This window comes from Pelodiscus sinensis, chromosome 13, assembly GCF_052426305.1.
Source record: "Pelodiscus sinensis isolate ZL-2025 chromosome 13, ASM5242630v1, whole genome shotgun sequence".
NCBI lineage: Eukaryota > Metazoa > Chordata > Testudines > Trionychidae > Pelodiscus > Pelodiscus sinensis.
Genome location: NC_143064.1, coordinates 3,494,531 through 3,511,117, shown reverse-complemented (window position 1 = coordinate 3,511,117; position 16,587 = coordinate 3,494,531). Strand labels below are relative to the sequence as shown.

Here is a 16,587-nt window from a genome sequence, read left to right as displayed (position 1 = left end):
GCCTCTCTCCAGCCTCTTTGGAACCCCCCTTCAGGAAGTTGCAGGCTGCTCTCAATTCCCCCCTCGCTCTTCTCTTCTGCAGACTGAACAAGCCCGAATCCCTCCAGCCAGAACTGGACGCAATACTCCAGATGTGGCCTCACCAGTGCTGAATAAAAGAGAATAATCTCTTCCCTAGAGCTGCTGGCAATGCTGACAGCTGAAGCCAAAGAAGTCACAGGGGTCTAGTAAAATCATGGAATCTGTTCCTTCCATGACGTCCGTGAGTAAATCGTCTCCTTCGTTATGAGTAAGCATTAACTAACTGCTCGTCTGTCGCTCTGTGCTTTTAAAATTCCCTACACTCTGGGGGAAATGCCTCTACATGGAAGTTACTGCTCTATAAAACAGGATGTAGAATTTAAAGGAGAGTAATTCCGCAATAACTCTGCATGGACTTGCTTAACCCAGGTCAAAAATTTTTATTTATTTTTTTTGGTTTATCGTCATGCACTGCCAAAGCGGCTGAAGCTAATTCTAAAAAAGGTAAGGTACATCATAAGTCTTGTCATTTAAAGAGGTAGGGAGCAGTGCGCTTTTACAGAAACCCTACATGGCATTTTCTAAAAGTTTGCGGCACATTTTGACATTTTGTACAAGGAGAAAGTGCAGGTCTGCTACCCTAGCAAGTGGGTAGAATGCACCAGCTGTAACGTGAATGAAAAGGGTCTGCACTGCCACCTAATGCTAGTGTCAAGGAGTGACTCATTTCATCTCAAATCAATGTCAAAGAGACGGGAAGGAGCGTTTACATGGTTAGAGTCCTTCAGGAGGATCAGGTTACAGTATTTCAAGCTGTACAGGATTCTGTTGCCACATGTGCACAGAGATTCTCTCTCTCGACTTCTTATAAAGGATGCTCATTTTATGTATCAATTTCTTTCTAACCTGCAATACCCACGGTCTGTCGCTTTTGTTATCAGAGAAGTTCTAGCTGCTACATTTAAACTAGTCTCTGACCCGTGATTTAAGTCACTGCTAACTTTTGGAAATGTTTCCTTCGCTATCTTTTAAGAATGTGGCTGAATTCCCAACAGTGAAGCTGATGATCCTCACTGTGCCATACTCACTGTCATGTGCAACGTAGCCAACGAGGACAAATCTAATCTTGCAACATTGCTGTGGCCAATTAGGGTTTTTGTTCCTCAGTCCCTAAGCAGTCTGATTTTTCTGGTTGAAATTTGTGAGGGTCCAGTTGTGGATCACGTGTCTGTAGTTTTCTGGTTACTGAAGTGCAAGCATCAGGCAGAAGCTGTATTTTCCTACTTTTAATTCCCCCCCTCCATCTCATCCCTATTGTGTGCTTGCTTTTTGTGCCTACATAAGAAACATGATCAGACTTTAGCAAGTTCCTAGTAACCAAACACGAAACCCAAATTACTGCAAATATGGGGCAGTAATAAAAAACAAAACAAAACAAGGTTTAAATGTCTTACAGCCAGCTTGATTTTCTCAACAATACTACATACATATGTAAGTTTGAAGAAATCTGTAGGATATTCTCTGTTTTGTATTCCTCCGGGTCATCTTTTACTTATTTTCTCTCTAAACTGAACAGCCCCCCATTTTTTCAGTCTCTTGATTTACACATTCATTAAAATACAAGGAGCAATTCAAATTGAAAGGCAACAATTATTAAAACATATTTTTATTGATGCTTTTAAGAAAAATACAATCAAGTAGTTGTAATAAAGGAAAACAAAATGTTAGAAGATTCTCACCATTACAAGAGCTGAAAAAAAAATCCCAACCTTGTAAAGAAATCTACTAAAAATGGCATATGGACAAAAAGTAAAAAACAGCAATTCAAGTGTACTCACATTGCATCATGGTATGTACAGTAATAGACAGAAGAAATTCATTCACCAGGAAGTGTCTCAACTATTCATTGTCAGGAAACAAATTATTCACAACCTCCTCATCAGGACCTATATTTATCTCATCATTAAAAAAACGTTATTTTTGGCCTAGCATTACCCCATTGCTTAAAAAAAAAACAAATATTTTTTTCTCTTTAATAAGCTTCAATTTTGCCAGAAACTCCACATAAGCGAATTCAAAAGAATTTGTGGCAAAGTGCCAATAATTGTCTTCCTTGATTGGTAAGAAAAAATTCAACCTTTACAGAAAAGCTTTCTATTGTCCTCCCTTATAATTTTGTCTTCCATTCCTGATCGCGCAGTGATGCCAGAACTAATACCGTTCGAGTTGAGGTAGATCATTTTAACTGTGGGAAGATGTGTGAAGTACATGGACTATCTTTAGGTTATATACAGTGTATTTTGGGGAGAATGAGTGAAATTTGGAAAGGGATTTTAACAGACAGGGTAGTCTCTGGAACCGCCTAATTTTGTTAGCGGATTTCATACTGGTTTCCGAAGGTGGCATGTTTTGCTGCATCTTGTATTAAAATCCCTGAGACAGCATATCCTCATTTTGGGTCCTGATAAATGTATGAATAGGATGGTATGAAAGCGTAGCCTAGGATAGTAGGGGAGATCAGGAGTTACTGATCGATGAGGTCCCTTCCAGTCCTAATGTCTGCCAATGAAGCTTTTAAGGTGGCTACTTCCAATTTATGTCAAGCTGTTTCTTAGCAGCTAACTGGACTGCACAACTGTGATGTGGTGGGGGCTGCTCTGTAACCCGGGGTTCCCCTACGCTGTGATGTGTGATTTCCACTGACTCACCCAGTCCCAGCCGAGCAGATAACAAGGCGCTTCCCAGAGGGAGAGACAAAGGGAGGGAGGTGGGGATGGCCACCTGGCTGGGGGACAGGGCCTGGGAGCTGGATCGTTTTTGGCTGAGATGACATGAAGAGAGGAAACTAAGGAGAGTGCTGGGAGCTCGGGGGGGGAGGGGGGGGGCTACCCCAAGGAGTCTGAGGCTGCCTGGCCCTGACTCCTGTAGCCACATCACGTCTGTGCTGGGCTGTATCCTGGAGAAGCAATAACCCTCTATTCTACTGGCTGGCAGAGTCTCATCTTGCTGCTACGGGGGTGTAAGATCGGAGCGGGGGGGGGGTCCCCAACACACCCTCACAACATCATAGCAGAAGCTGCCAAAGGAATTGAGAGGAGATAGACAATCCCAGCCTACCACCTCAGGCCAGTGGAGGTTGGTTTTCTGTAGTTCTTTCTGCTTACCTTGAGGCGGAATTATACTGGCGGGGGAGTAACCCTCCTTGACGCATAAAAGTGCATTCGAGGCGAAGGTAAGAATTCATAGCAGGAAAGCCAGCAACAACAACCTCAAACGTAGCTAAGGAGAATATTATGAACTATCAACTTATGATCACTACAGTGACCTTCTGACCTTAAAGCTGATGATGTACTAAAGATAAATATCATCAGAGAGGGGGGTGAAATAAAGTCAGCCCTTGCTTCTTGAAATAGCTTTCAAATTCTCAGAGGAGACCGCCAAGGACAGGGGCAAGACTCACTCCTAAGCAGTGGGCTTCCACCATCTCACCAGCATGGGAGGTTATGCGGGAGAGACGGAGAGAACTAGACCCAGAAGCCGGGACTGTGAAGAAATTGAGAAACAGCGATTGAGAAACAGAGAAACAAAAGCTGTTTTAAAAACTCTGTCCAAAAAAAAAAAAAAAAAATGTAGCGGCCAAGAGCTTTGTAGAATTCAAAAAGGATTAAACACCTGGGTGATTAGTGAGAACAGCCACTGTTATGGGAGGAAACTTGTGCATAAACATATGTTTTAAAGCAGGGATCTAAGCCTTCCTCCTAGGTTTAGGCAGCCACTGACTGGGGTATTAGACAGGCTGTTGTTCCAAAAATACACTTGAAGATTTATTGCACCTTTCTCTCAAGCATCTGGAATTGGCCACTGTTAGAGAAACAATGCTGGACTGGAGGGGTCACCCAGTCTCTTGGCGGCTCCTATCTTTCCGCAGGGATAAACTGTAAACAAACTGTTGTTTTACTTCTCACCACGCTGGGCAAGGTGCTTCTCAGAAGAGCCAGTTCCTGCTCCAAACAGCTAACCGTTTACATGGGAGGCCTGAGCAGAAGGAGGAGGACAAGCCGTCGGAAAGGCTGAGCTGACAGCACTGTCAGTCACGTGGCTTATGTACATCGGGTTGGCTCTGGGGAGCGGTTTTGGCAGAGACGGAAGGTAGCAAAGGTCAGCGGCTTATCTTGTGTCACCAGGCAGGTGAGTGCTCAGCGGGGACGCGCCGAAATGGAATGTGGGCGTCTGCCTTGCAGACCAGTCATGGCTGATATTCAGAAGTCTTCTGAGGTAAACAAACAGCAACAAAAGAAGTCTCGCTCACAAGGCTTTCACTTGCAAAGCGTGTCTTTCTCGTTCCTCCTCTGCAGATGAGACGCTCTCGAGAGTCTCTATACAAACTAACGAGAGGATTTCCTCTTCCTTAGCTGGTTTACAGGCATTGAGAAAGTCATCTCCCGGAAACCCCTGAAAGAGAACACAAGGCTTTATTTCGCAGAACCTCGTCCGGGTGTGCAGGCTCACTCCGACAGTCAGTTCTACAAGGTATGCAGCATACAGTTCAGAGGGGGCAGCAGAGTCACCTTGGGACTTTCGAAGGGGTATGTGGGAGCAATCACTCTGGTAGGAAGGGAACCGCTCGTCCTGGGAAAGCGACGGGGCTGCCGATGGCACCAAAGATTGGCCAGAGGCGGAGGAGAGCTCTCACTGCTGTAGTGGCCTTTTAAGTGACAAAACACTCTACAGGCGATCCTGGCAATTACAGGCCAGTAAGACTAACGTCAGCACCGGGCAAATTAGTCGAAACTATAGTAAAGAATAAAATTGTCAGACACGTGGATGAACATAATTTGTTGGGGGGGGGGGGGAATCAACATGGATTCTGTAAAGGGAAATCCTGCCTGACTCATCTGCTAGAGTTTCTCTGAGGTCAACAAACATGTGGACAAGGGGGATCCAGTGGATATAGTGTACTTAGATTTCCAGAAAGCCTTTGACAAAGTCCCTCACCAAAGGCTCTGAAGTAAGTTGTCATGGGATAAGAGGGAAGGTCCTTTCGTGGACTGATAACTGGCTAAAAGTCAGGAAATAAAGGGTAGGAATAAATGGTCAGTTTTCAGAGTGGAGAAAGGTACCTACTAGGGTCCCCCAAGGGTCCGTACTGGGACCAATCCTATTCAATTTATAAATGATCTGGAGAAAGGGATAAACAGTAAGGTGGCAAAATTGCAAGATGATACCAAACAGTTCAAGATAGTTAAGACCAAAGTAGACTGTGAAGAGCTTCAAACAATCTCACCAAACTAAGTGATTGGGCAACAAAATGGTAAATGAAATTTAATGTTGATAAATTTAAAGTAATGCACATTGGAAAAAATAATCCCAACTATATAACTGAGGACATACAACTCTTGGTTTTAGACTGTACTTGTTTTTGTATAATTCTCATTGTACTGAGCACTTGGTCTATGTATACTGTAAAATTCTCTTTACATAATCTACAAGAATTGTAAAGGCGAAATATTAATACAGAAGATGAGAATGTAGAGACTTCTTCTAATTTGGAGAGACCACTTGATAGCTAGCGGGCAGATACTAACCTGGAGGTCCTCGGTTTGCTCTCCAAACATACGTTTAATGATTTTTCTAGGGTCAGGAATTTGTGGGTAAATTAGTATCTTGAGCCTTTAGAACAGAGAAATAAAAGCTTTGGATGAAAACAACTGATTAACCAAAGGAACAACATTTCAAAGCTGAATTTCACTAGAGCATTGTAAATACAACTGGACTCCGTCTTCTCTGGCCATCTTTCATCCTCCCATGTGATGCCCTATTCTCCCTAGTCCACCTTCGTGTCCCACTTTCATTCCCAGCAATGCATGGGAAAGGAGTTTTACATACAAGCCAACGTTTTGTCTTTGGATAGCACTGAGCAACTTCCACTAAAATCAATGGGAGCTGCAAGTGCAGACCAGAGGGAAGAGAATGGCCCATAATATTGAATGTAGGCACTCTACTTTGCATTGGGACTTCATCTACCGCTAATGCATCTGCAGCCACAGAGAGGAACTGCCTTTTCTGAGGCAGAGAAGCTACACGGACTTATTTGTTCCATACAAAAACCTCAACTCATACTCAACTCTAGAGCTCCGACTGACCTCTCCAGGGCTCAACAAATAATGCAATCTACTCGCCCCGTGGCGAGTAGATTGCAACCCAGAAGAGCCGGGTTCAGGCAATCTGTGCATGCGCAGCTCGCCGGACAGCACAGCTGGCGAGCGGGGCTCACCGCGGTTCGGCGAGCCCTGGACATCTCCATATTAATACGGCATGCAGAAGTATAAAGGGAAAATAGCCACTGTCAAAAGCATATATATGGCATATGAAAGGTCAACTTAAGCAAAGGAGCACTGCAATGTAGCTCTAAAGGTAAGTCAGTACTTAACAGATTTTACGATAAAAGCGACATGGATATTTACCTTTTCAGGTACACCAGTAGAATTATAATAGCTAATGCAACTGTTAATGGAATAGCGAGCATTAAAACGATATATATTGTGAAGTCCGTGTTTTCACCTGGAAAAAACAAACAAAAACACAAAGAATGCAGAGCTGGAAATGCTTCAGGAATAAGGAGAAGAAAAGGTTACTTACCTTGTAACTGTTGTTCTTCGAGATGTGTTGCTCATGTCCATTCCAAACAGGTGTGTATGCGCCACGTGCACGGAATTCCGGAGCCTTTTCCCTAGCATCAGAGGGGTAGCCGTGTTAGTCTGGATCTGCAAAAGCGACAAGGAGTCCTGTGGCACCTTACAGGCTTAAACAGATTGACTGGAGCATAAGTTTTCGTGAGCAAAGACCCACTTCGTGAGATGCATGCAGTGGAAATTTCCAGAGGAAGGTATAAATATGCAGGCCAGAATAAGGCTAGAGATAAGGAGGTTAATTCAGTCAGGAAGGGTGAGGCCCACTTCTAGCAGCTGATGTGAAGGTGTGAACACCAAGAGAGGAGAAACTGCTTTTGTACTTGGCTAGCCATTCAGTCTTTGTTTAATCCTAAACCGATGGTGTCAAATTTGCAGATGGGAAACTGCTGAGCTACAGTTCATCTGCAAATTTGACACCTTCAGTTTAGGAATAAACAAAGACTGTGAATGGCTAGCCAAGTGCAAAAGCAGTTTCTCCTCTCTTGGTGTTCACACCTCCACATCAGCGGTTAGAAGTGGGCCTCATCCTCCCTGACTGAATTAATCTCGTTATCTCTAGCCTTATTTTGGCCTGCATATTTATTCCTGCCTCTGGAAATTTCCACTACATGCATGTGACGAAATGGGTCTTTGCCCACAAAAGCTTATGCTCCAATACATCTGTTAGTCTATAAGGTGCCACAGGACTCCTTGTCGCTTTTCCCTAGCAGTATCCATAGGGCCAGCATGGGGAGCCCCCTGGAGTGGCACCGGCATATCGGTGCATATATACCCCTGCCGGCCCCTCATCCCCTCAGTTCCTTCTTGCCTAATGTCTCCGACGAAGGGGAGGTGGGTGGGATTGGAATGGACATGAGCAACACATCTCGAAGAACAACAGTTACAAGGTGAGTAACCTTGTCTTCTTCGAGTGCTTGCTCGTGTCCATTCCAATCAGGCGATTCCCAAACCATATCCCTGGCGACGGGGTCAGAGAATAACAGTGTCTATTTGTCCACACATTGCAACACCGCCCTGCCCATCCTTGCTGCATCATCCTTGGCGTGCTGTGTAATCGCATAATGTTCTGAAAAGGTATGGACTGAGGACCATGTAGCTGCCCTACGTATCTCAACAATCGGCACCCGAGCCAAGAACGCCAGTGACGCCGCCCGTGCCCTTGTGGAGTGCGCCCTTATTGGGGGGGGGGTGTCTTTACCCGCCCCTTGGTAGCATTCTCTAATACAGGAGGTAATCCCTGAGGATAGGCCCTGGGCTGAAATAGGGGATCTTTTCATTCTTTCCGCGATGAAAATAAAAAGCTATACCGATTTATGGAAGTCTTTTGTCCATTGAATGTAAAAAGCTATGGCCCTCCTCACATCAAGGCAGTGCAAATTCTGCTCTCTAGCTGACGAATGAGGCTTAGGGAAAAACACAGGAAGGAAAATGTCTTGGGATGTATGGAAGTGGGAAACTACTTTGGGAAGGAAGGCTGGGTGAGGTCGTAGTCAGACTCTATCTTTGAAAAGACCGTATATGGTGGCTCTGAGGTCAGCGCCCAAAGCTCTGATGCTCTTCTAGCCGAGGTTATTGCTACCAAGAACGCTACTTTCCACGAAAGATGCTTCAATGAACAAGTGGCTAGAGGCTCAAATGGTGGTCACATGAGCCCCTTAAGGACCACATTGAGGTCCCATGGCAGAACCGGGGGGCGTGTGTATGGTAATAGTCTGTCAATCCCCTTCAGAAACTTCTTTACCATGTGGTTGGTGAAAACTGACCTTCCGCCCTCAGCATGTGAAATGCCATGACTTCTGCGAGGTATACCCTCAGGGAGGAAGTAGCAAGGCCCTGATTCCTGAGGTATAATAGATAGTCCAAAATGAGCAGAATACTGGCCGTGGTTGGTTCGATTCCCCTTCTTAGCAACCATGCCGTGAATTTCCTCCATTTGGCTTCATATAAGGCCCTTGGAGATGGTTTCCTACTTTCCAGTAACACTTTCTGGACCTCCGCCAAACCTCGCTCTAGTGCAGAGAGCCACTGGACCTCGCTCTAGTGCAGAGAGCCACTCGGGCACCAAGCTGTGAGATGGAGGGCTGTCAGGTTGGGATGGCATAAGGTTCCTTGCCCCAGATCTTGTGTGATCAGGTTCGGGACTAGAGGCAGGTGTACTGGTTCCTGTATTGACAACTCCCACAGGGTGGAGAACCAGTGTTGCCTCGGCCACATTGGTGCTATCATAATCACCTTTGCCTTGAATTGTCTGATTCTGAGGAGGGTGTCCTGTATCAGTGGAAAGGGTAGACTCATTGTCTCGAGCGCTACAGCTACTGTCATGGGTGGTCAGAAGGAACTGAGGGGGTGAGGGGCCAGCAGGGGTATATATGCCGGCGCCTCTCCAGGGGGATCCCCATGCTGGCCCTATGGATACTGCTAGGGAAAAGGCTCCGGAACTCTCTGCACGTGGCGTGCACACACCTGATTGGAATGGACATGAGCAAGCACTTGAAGAAGAACAATGTTTAATGCAAAACTTCTTTTTGAGGTACATGACAGATAAATATATTCAAATTACAAATTCATAAAAGCTTTTATAAGCAATGAAAATGACCAACTTCTCAAAACGTGACAGATGAAATACAACAGCTACGAAAAGTCACATAGTAAAGCTGACTGTCTTCCAGCAGATGATTAAGAGGGAACTTGGCCATAACTAGAAGTACGTATGCAGGAAGAAATCATGTGATAATTCTGGGGCCCTTTAACTGAGCAGACCAAAGCATAAGAGGGCTAATGGCTAGAAGCTGAAGTTAGAAAAAAAGTTCAGACTGGTTCACAGAAAGATTGCTCTTACCAATGCTCCTTTCCTCACTCCAGTCACCCAAGTGATAGCTGCTGTAACATTTATTTTGGACCTTTGCTCTCACTTTGACAGTGTACATAGTGTTAGGGTCAACATTCGGAATCTGCATGGCAGTGCTCTTGAGGACCTACAATTTAAAAAAGGATATTGACTTGTTTCCTTTATCAGGATGCATGACATGTACAAACGTGTCTTCATCGTGTAGCTTTAACAAGCAGTCTGAATGTGGTGACTGCTGCCCATTTCCCTTTTTTATTTTTGAACTCCATAAAATAAAGTGGTAAAAGATGAGACAACTAGATTTTCCCTGCCTTTAACAAAACAACTGTCCAAACTGCCGAGGGCTCGCGGCTCAAAGTGGCTGGCTCTAGTGTTTCTACCACACCAATTGGCATCCCTACCCCGCATCCCTGTGAGAAGTGAAGTGGAGGCTGATATGCCTGAGAACAATCACGTGTATTCTGAGCGCAAAAGACCAGTTTCTCCAGGGAAGTTTGACAGAAACTGCAGTTTGGGCCCTTGTCTTATCTCTGCGGTTCTCCATTTTAATGGGCTCACCAGAGCTGGTGTTAGACTTGCTGGGGCCCAGAGCCGAAGCCCAAACCCTACTCCCCGGGTCATAGCCAAAGCCCAAGGATTTCAGCACTTGCAGCAAGTCTCAGGGTTTGACATAGGGCTGAAGCACTTGGGGTTTGGCTGGTCTCACCCCACCCAGGACACCAGGGTTCAGGCTTCAGTCCCGCCTCCGGGGATCATGTTTTTAGAAGGCAGGCATTGTGCAATGACATTTGGGAACCAAAACTCTTGCTCTCATTTTTCCTCTGGGAGAAATAAAGGGAGCACTGAACAATTTCATCTAGTGCCTTTTTTGGTATGTGGATCACTCAATCTTGTTTATACCATATTGTGTACACAGTCCTCAGGAGGACCGACTTTGCCAAGTTGTAAAACACTGAAACTAGCATGCAGCATGCGAAGCTGTTTCCTTACTGACTTAATGGCATACTTAATGGTTATTGACACAGACGTGCATAAGCAAGTACATATCTGCATACTGAAATATGTGCAGCTGTATTTGTGTCAGTACGTGATTACTTCCCCTTTTCCTTATCCTCAAATCTCCTTGCTTAGGACAGGCACTGACCCACAAATCAGCATGTTAACTGTCTTTGTGATAATCAAGCCTTGAAACCCGAGTACCCAAGGCAGCAGCAACAAGGATACATGAATATATGGCTCTGACAGGGAGACAGCATAATTACACGACCCTCCAGCGTGGTTCCAAAACGCTGTTACCTCACTCAAAAGGGGGCCCATTTTGCTGAGTACACTGTGTCCATAGCAACCCTTTGCTATTGTAAATGGGTAGCACAAACAAGAGATTCAGAAAACTGACTCGTTTCAATTAAGGACGTTAAAAAGCATTTCATACGGTAACTGTGTAGCTGCTAAAAATCTCAGCAGTTACATGGCTACCCGTGCTGCAGACTCTGTAGTATAAATCATGGCTTTATACTGCAGAGCCTATAGCAAAGCCTCTTCCCTGGGAACGGAGTGGGAAGCCCTTCCCTGCGGTAGGAGTTTCACTTGCTCTTATATGCCCAACTCCCAGCCACAGCAAAGCTGCTTTCCCGGGAGCTGGCTGAGTTTAACCAGCTCAGCGGTTAGTTGGTTAAACTCTAACAAACACCCTTGTTTCAATGCATGGTCACATTACAGAGCCCTATTTCATGACAGTTCTGTCCACATACGCAGTTTCAAGTCAGGTAATAATCCCACACATTTCTGCTCTGCATACAGTTATAGTTCTTAAATTGCAACCTTTGGCTACGTCTAAACTGGCATGATTTTCCGGAAATGCTTTTAACGGAAAAGTTTTCTGTTAAAAGCATTTTCGGAAAAGAGCATCTAGATTGGCAGGACGCTTTCCCGCAAAAGCACTTTTTGCGGAAAAGCGTCCGTGGCCAATCTAGAGGCGCTTTTCCACAAAAAAGCCCCGATCGCCATTTTTGCGATCGGGGCTTTTTTGCAGAAAACAAATCTCTGCTGTCTACACTGGCCCTTTTGTGCAAAAGTCTTTCTGAAAAAGACTTTTGCCTGAACGGGAGCAGCATAGTATTTGCGGAAAAGCACTGACAATCTTACATGAGATCGTCAGTGCTTTTCCAGAAATTCAAGCGGCCAGTGTAGACAGCTGGCAAGTTTTTCCGGAAAAGCGGCTAATTTTCCGGAAAAACTGGCCAGACTAGACACAGCCTTTGAGTTCCTATTCAGAGTTTGAAGAAGATACCATACATCCCCTGCCATGAAAACCCCCAAACAAAACAAAAAAACCCACATGACACATTTCAGTTCCATTGTAACTAATGAATAAAAAAAAGTTACTTCAAAAGAATGATTGGTGTGTGATTTGCTGTCTTTCAGTTCTAGGTCGTAAGCCAAGCAATGTGGCGCAAAGGTGCCCGGCTTCTGCCATTTTACATGTAGTCCATATTTGCTCTTCAATACTGACACAATCCTTGGCGGGCCAGGTTTTACTGAAATAGAAAGAAATCCAAATTGTCAAACCGAGTTTATGTTGACATTTACAATATCATTAACATTATGTACGGACTTACAGAAAGTCACTGGAAGTACACAGCAGAATGCACACATACCAGTTAAGATGCTGGAAAGTGATGGAAGAGCTTGATGGATTCAGTATCAGAACAGGGTGACCAGATGTCCTGATTTTAGAGGGAAAGTCCTGATACAGGTTAAACCTCTCTAGTCCTGGACAATCTGGACCACGGATGTTGCTGGACCAGCACTGTCGTGGCCCTGCAGATGCTCCAGGTCTGAAGAACTCAAGGGGAAAAACTAGTGCAGCAGGACAAGGGATGTTGCTGGACCAGAGAGCCAGGGCAGCAGCTCAGAGCAGAGCCTGGAATCCAGCGGTGGAGCCTGGTGCCCAGGGTAGGGGCTTAACCAGCTGGGAGGGGGGGCCTGTGGCAGTAGAGGGGCCGTCATTTACCCTCCTGGCCCACAAACTCCCTGGTTCAGGACCAAGCATGCCAGTCCAGAGAGGTCCCACCTGTATTTAGAGCTTGGTGCCTATTACCCCTCCCCCTGCCCTGATTTTCACACTTGCTATCAGGTTACACGAGACATATGAATTCCAAAATTAAGTCTCAGGAAACGTAAGTAGCAAATAAGATACAATCGTTGTAATCTTCTGCATCTTAGTCATTTCTTCTGGAGCATAGAGCAGAAGTTCTATGTAAATGGAAGCACTTGCTAATACAGGTTGAATATCTCTAGTTCAGCATCCAGGGGGTGTGACCGGTGCTGAGCCAGAGAATTTGCCGGACCACAGGAGGTCAATATTGTCTATCAGCATTACCAGCACTGCCACTGCTTGCTGGGCTCTGAGAAGACATTTAGGGGTAAAAATCAGAGCTAAAAAACAACACAGAACACTGAGAGCCAGGCCTGGTGGCTGGAAACAAACTTTATGGGACTACGGGAAACTTGGCCACACCCATGAGAAGTGGACATCTGGCAAATTCAAATCATGCTGGACCCCGGATGTTGCCGGACCGAAGCGTGCCGGAGTAGAGAGTCGTATGTCAATCATAAGTCCATCACTAAAACAATGCTCTCAATTTTGGGAAATGTTAATGTGACAATGAGAAGGCAATCTGCAAAATTGCGTAAGTTACACCACTTCTGCACTAGTCACTGGTATTTCAAAACAGAGTGCGATTTCTCACAACAGGAAGTCAAACTAATGAGGCTATTCTGCCAAGAAGGAACATGCTGAAGGAGCTCGTTTGCTCTGCAATGGAACGAGGCCTCTCAGAAGTAAGTCATCACACCACAGAGAGCTAGGATTAGCCACTGCATTCCAAAGCCAGAAAAGGTGGCCTAAGACACACCAAGGAATGCCCTTAATTTGTCAGAAATGATTAGCTACTTTACAATTACCATTTACAGGAAGCTGTGTACAAATCCTGGGCCTCTGAGGAGTTTCAAATGCCACAGGTTGACCGGCAAGAAGGTTGAAAGATCAGCTCCTTAAGGACCGGGGACTGTGTAGTTTAGGTGAATGATAACATACTCAAGGGAAAAATTACCTCAAATCCTTTCACTGAAAAAATCAGGTACAGGCTGCCCTCGCTGTAAGTCCAAGATATGTTCCAAAAAACTTGGCCTTATAGAGAAACAACTTAAAGCGGGGAAGTTTTCCCCCGCGGCTGACTTCCATTTGCGCCCCTCAATTTTTTTTTTTTGTGCGTGACCTAAGAGCAGGGAATGGGGGGACTTATAAAGCATCAGTTCCTACAAGCGTCAATGGCTTTAGTGCAGACCGTATGGATACCGGGGCGACTTACAGTGGAGATGTCCTGTATCTGCTATGAGTCTTAACTGCAAACTTATTGATAAAAAGAGGCATCTGCTGTTCTCAACAATGGCCCGTGACTTAAACCCAAGGGAATCCAAAACTTTGGATTCAAGATCGAAGAGAATGGATTTAAATGGCTCCAGTGCTAGTCAGATCTACTCTCCCATTTCCAACTCCCGGAAGAGCTGAGACCCCATGGGTAAGTAACATACAGAGAATAAAGTGGGGCGATTCCTTTTAATGAAGGGTCAGATCTTTAGCTGGTGTAAAGTGGTTTAGTGCTGAGTTTTCCACAGCCATCGCTTATATGATTTTACCTACAATTTTACCTTGCCTGTTATAAGAACATCTTGTGTGTTCATAGGGATGTAAAGTCCCCTTTAATTAGTTAACTGGTTAAACTTTACATTTAACCAGTTAACTGCTTAACCAGGAAGCCGTGGGGTGGGGGTGGGAGGGCAGCTGGGCCACTAGTTAACCAGTTACCAGTAAGCATCACCCATTAAAGATAATGCTTATTGGCATGGCTTGCCAAGCCGCAGAGAGCCCCACTGCCAGCCGCGCGGTTCAGCACGCTGCGCATGAGCAGACTGCGCTGCACATGCAGTGATCGCGCTGCGGCACTGTGCCGGGCTATAACCTACGCGCCCGTGGCGAGTAGATTACCTAAATTGTCAAGCCCTGCTTATCGATGAATCAGTTGCATGCCCAGTGTTCATGCTTCATTTCTGAAAGTTACATCATGCTCTTATTAGAACACATACAGATAAGCACATACAGATAAGCACACTGGGTTTGTTCTTATCAGGTTAAACCAGCTGTTCCATTTCGCACTGAGCAATACATAATCCAAACAAGCTCCATGTCCTTTTCGTTGAATGATATTTATACCTAACATGCGTCACCAAGTGACATAATTTTACACTTACCAATTGTTGTGGGATTCCTGTTTTCGCAGACAGGCCGAATTTCTTCCGAGTTGCCTCTGATCAAAATATTGATAGGTGAATACATGGATGTGGTATTTGAAATGGAGAAACTGAAGTTGCAGCCAAAGGTATCCCCGGAGATGTAATTCTGACATTGCTCTTGGTTTTTCAGCTCCTCATGCCTATAAGAATACAGTGTAAACGTACGGTTTTAACTTTGAGCAGTACAGACAAATCTGCTGCCTCTACCGGATAACTTAAATCTGTAAAAAAATAAATTATATGTTGAAAATCGTTTGTTCTAGGAGGGCAAACATCTCCCGGGAAAAAGAATTCCACCTCCGATGAATTCCCTTTGACTTTCCCCCATCCCCACAAGGGAAGTTAGTCCACGGTCCGACTGACAGTAGCTAGTCCTAGTCCTGCAATATACTAGATGTTACACAGGCCGCCACCCTTTTTAAGACACAACGCCCTTACTCCTAATATAATCAAAGTGCACACCCATGCCCCTCCTCTCCACAGCCATGATCCAGAGCCAAGACTGAGGGTGGGGGCTGGGAGAAGGGCAGACCCATAGGCCAAGGGCGGGGTTTGGACTAGACAGAGCTGGGCGCCGCTCCTTTCTTGCCCCCAACGAGGGCTGGCCTTGGCCCCACTGTGCCCTTCTTACCGTTCCCCTGCACCTCCTTAGGAGGACATGCCCCACAGTGTGGGCACCACTGTTATAGTCATCCAGTGTTTGCCTGATCCAGTCAAGTGTCCCACCCACCATACTAATTTCCCTCCTACCCCACCTGCCACCACCCGCAGAGAAGCTACCACACTAGGGGTGTGAAGGATGATGTTTACCAGTTCCAGTTAACCCCACTGCAGGAAAGGGGCTGCTCTAGTCCCGCAAGGCCTGCTGCAGCCAGGGACTGCTCTCCCTGTGCCCACCCCTGCCAATTCAAAAGGATTTTACATGCCTACACCATGAGATGGGGAAACAATCCCAGCACAGACCCCAGGGGACTTCCACAGGAGCTGGGTACTGCTACTGTAGACGCGTTCCCTTCTGTCCCCCCGTAGCAAGGAAAAACTGTCACAGCCTCTGGCACCATGACAGGAAAGCAGTGTCCATGCTCTGCCCACCCCTGTGCATACAAGGTGTGTATGTAGTCTCTCTCACACATGCTGTCACATGCCACATGATCCACCTTCCTGTGGCATGCCTCTCTCCTGCAGCCACCCTTGAATTTTCAGGGAAGTTAAAGTACAGAGGAATACAGAGATCTATTTATACTGGATGCCTTCCTTCCAGCCGGACTCTACTGCAGCTAATCACTCTCTGCACTGGTACAAACTTGTTGCCAGCTAATAGCAACAACGTAAGCAGCTGGAAGGCCTTATAGTCACATTCATCCTCTATCCCCACACGGCCTGTGCAGGAAAGGACCGTGGAAGAGGGGTGGAAGATGCATAGCCATCTAGAAATTTAAATTCTTTTTTCCAATCAGGCCCCGGGCTAGATTTCCATTGCTATAAGTAAGGAGGGGCTGAGGTGAACCGTTTAGGCCAACATAAAGGTCATTTGTGCTTGTGTTTACCTTCACAAGCTGCACAAACTTTTTGGTATTTGCTGTCCAAACACAGCTGTAGAAAACGTGGTGAGCTTAATATCAGACATCTGGGGTGAGAAAGACGACTTTTCTTTTGTAGTCAACAGAAAGC

The 16,587-nt window shown here is 45.6% G+C and overlaps 1 protein-coding gene across 4 annotated transcripts in view; it reads right to left on the bottom strand.

Moving 5' to 3' along the window:
• Nucleotides 1-1,671: 1,671 nt before the first annotated feature.
• IL13RA1 (interleukin 13 receptor subunit alpha 1) overlaps nt 1,672-16,587 on the bottom strand; it is a 37,737-nt gene continuing 22,821 nt past the window's right edge. For 3 of the 4 annotated variants that reach the window (XM_075941159.2, XM_075941160.2, XM_006135316.4), the window contains exons 5-10: nt 14,875-15,056; nt 11,947-12,098; nt 9,553-9,688; nt 6,486-6,582; nt 5,607-5,691; nt 1,672-4,473 (exon numbers count right to left, since the gene is read on the bottom strand). In XM_075941159.2, the coding sequence (XP_075797274.2) occupies nt 4,327-4,473; nt 5,607-5,691; nt 6,486-6,582; nt 9,553-9,688; nt 11,947-12,098; nt 14,875-15,056 (799 nt within the window). In that variant the 3' untranslated portion in view covers nt 1,672-4,326. Of the gene's footprint in view, nt 4,474-5,606; nt 5,692-6,485; nt 6,583-6,609; nt 6,752-9,552; nt 9,689-11,946; nt 12,099-14,874; nt 15,057-16,587 lie in introns of those variants that run through there. The other variant, XM_075941161.2, reaches the window with a different exon arrangement.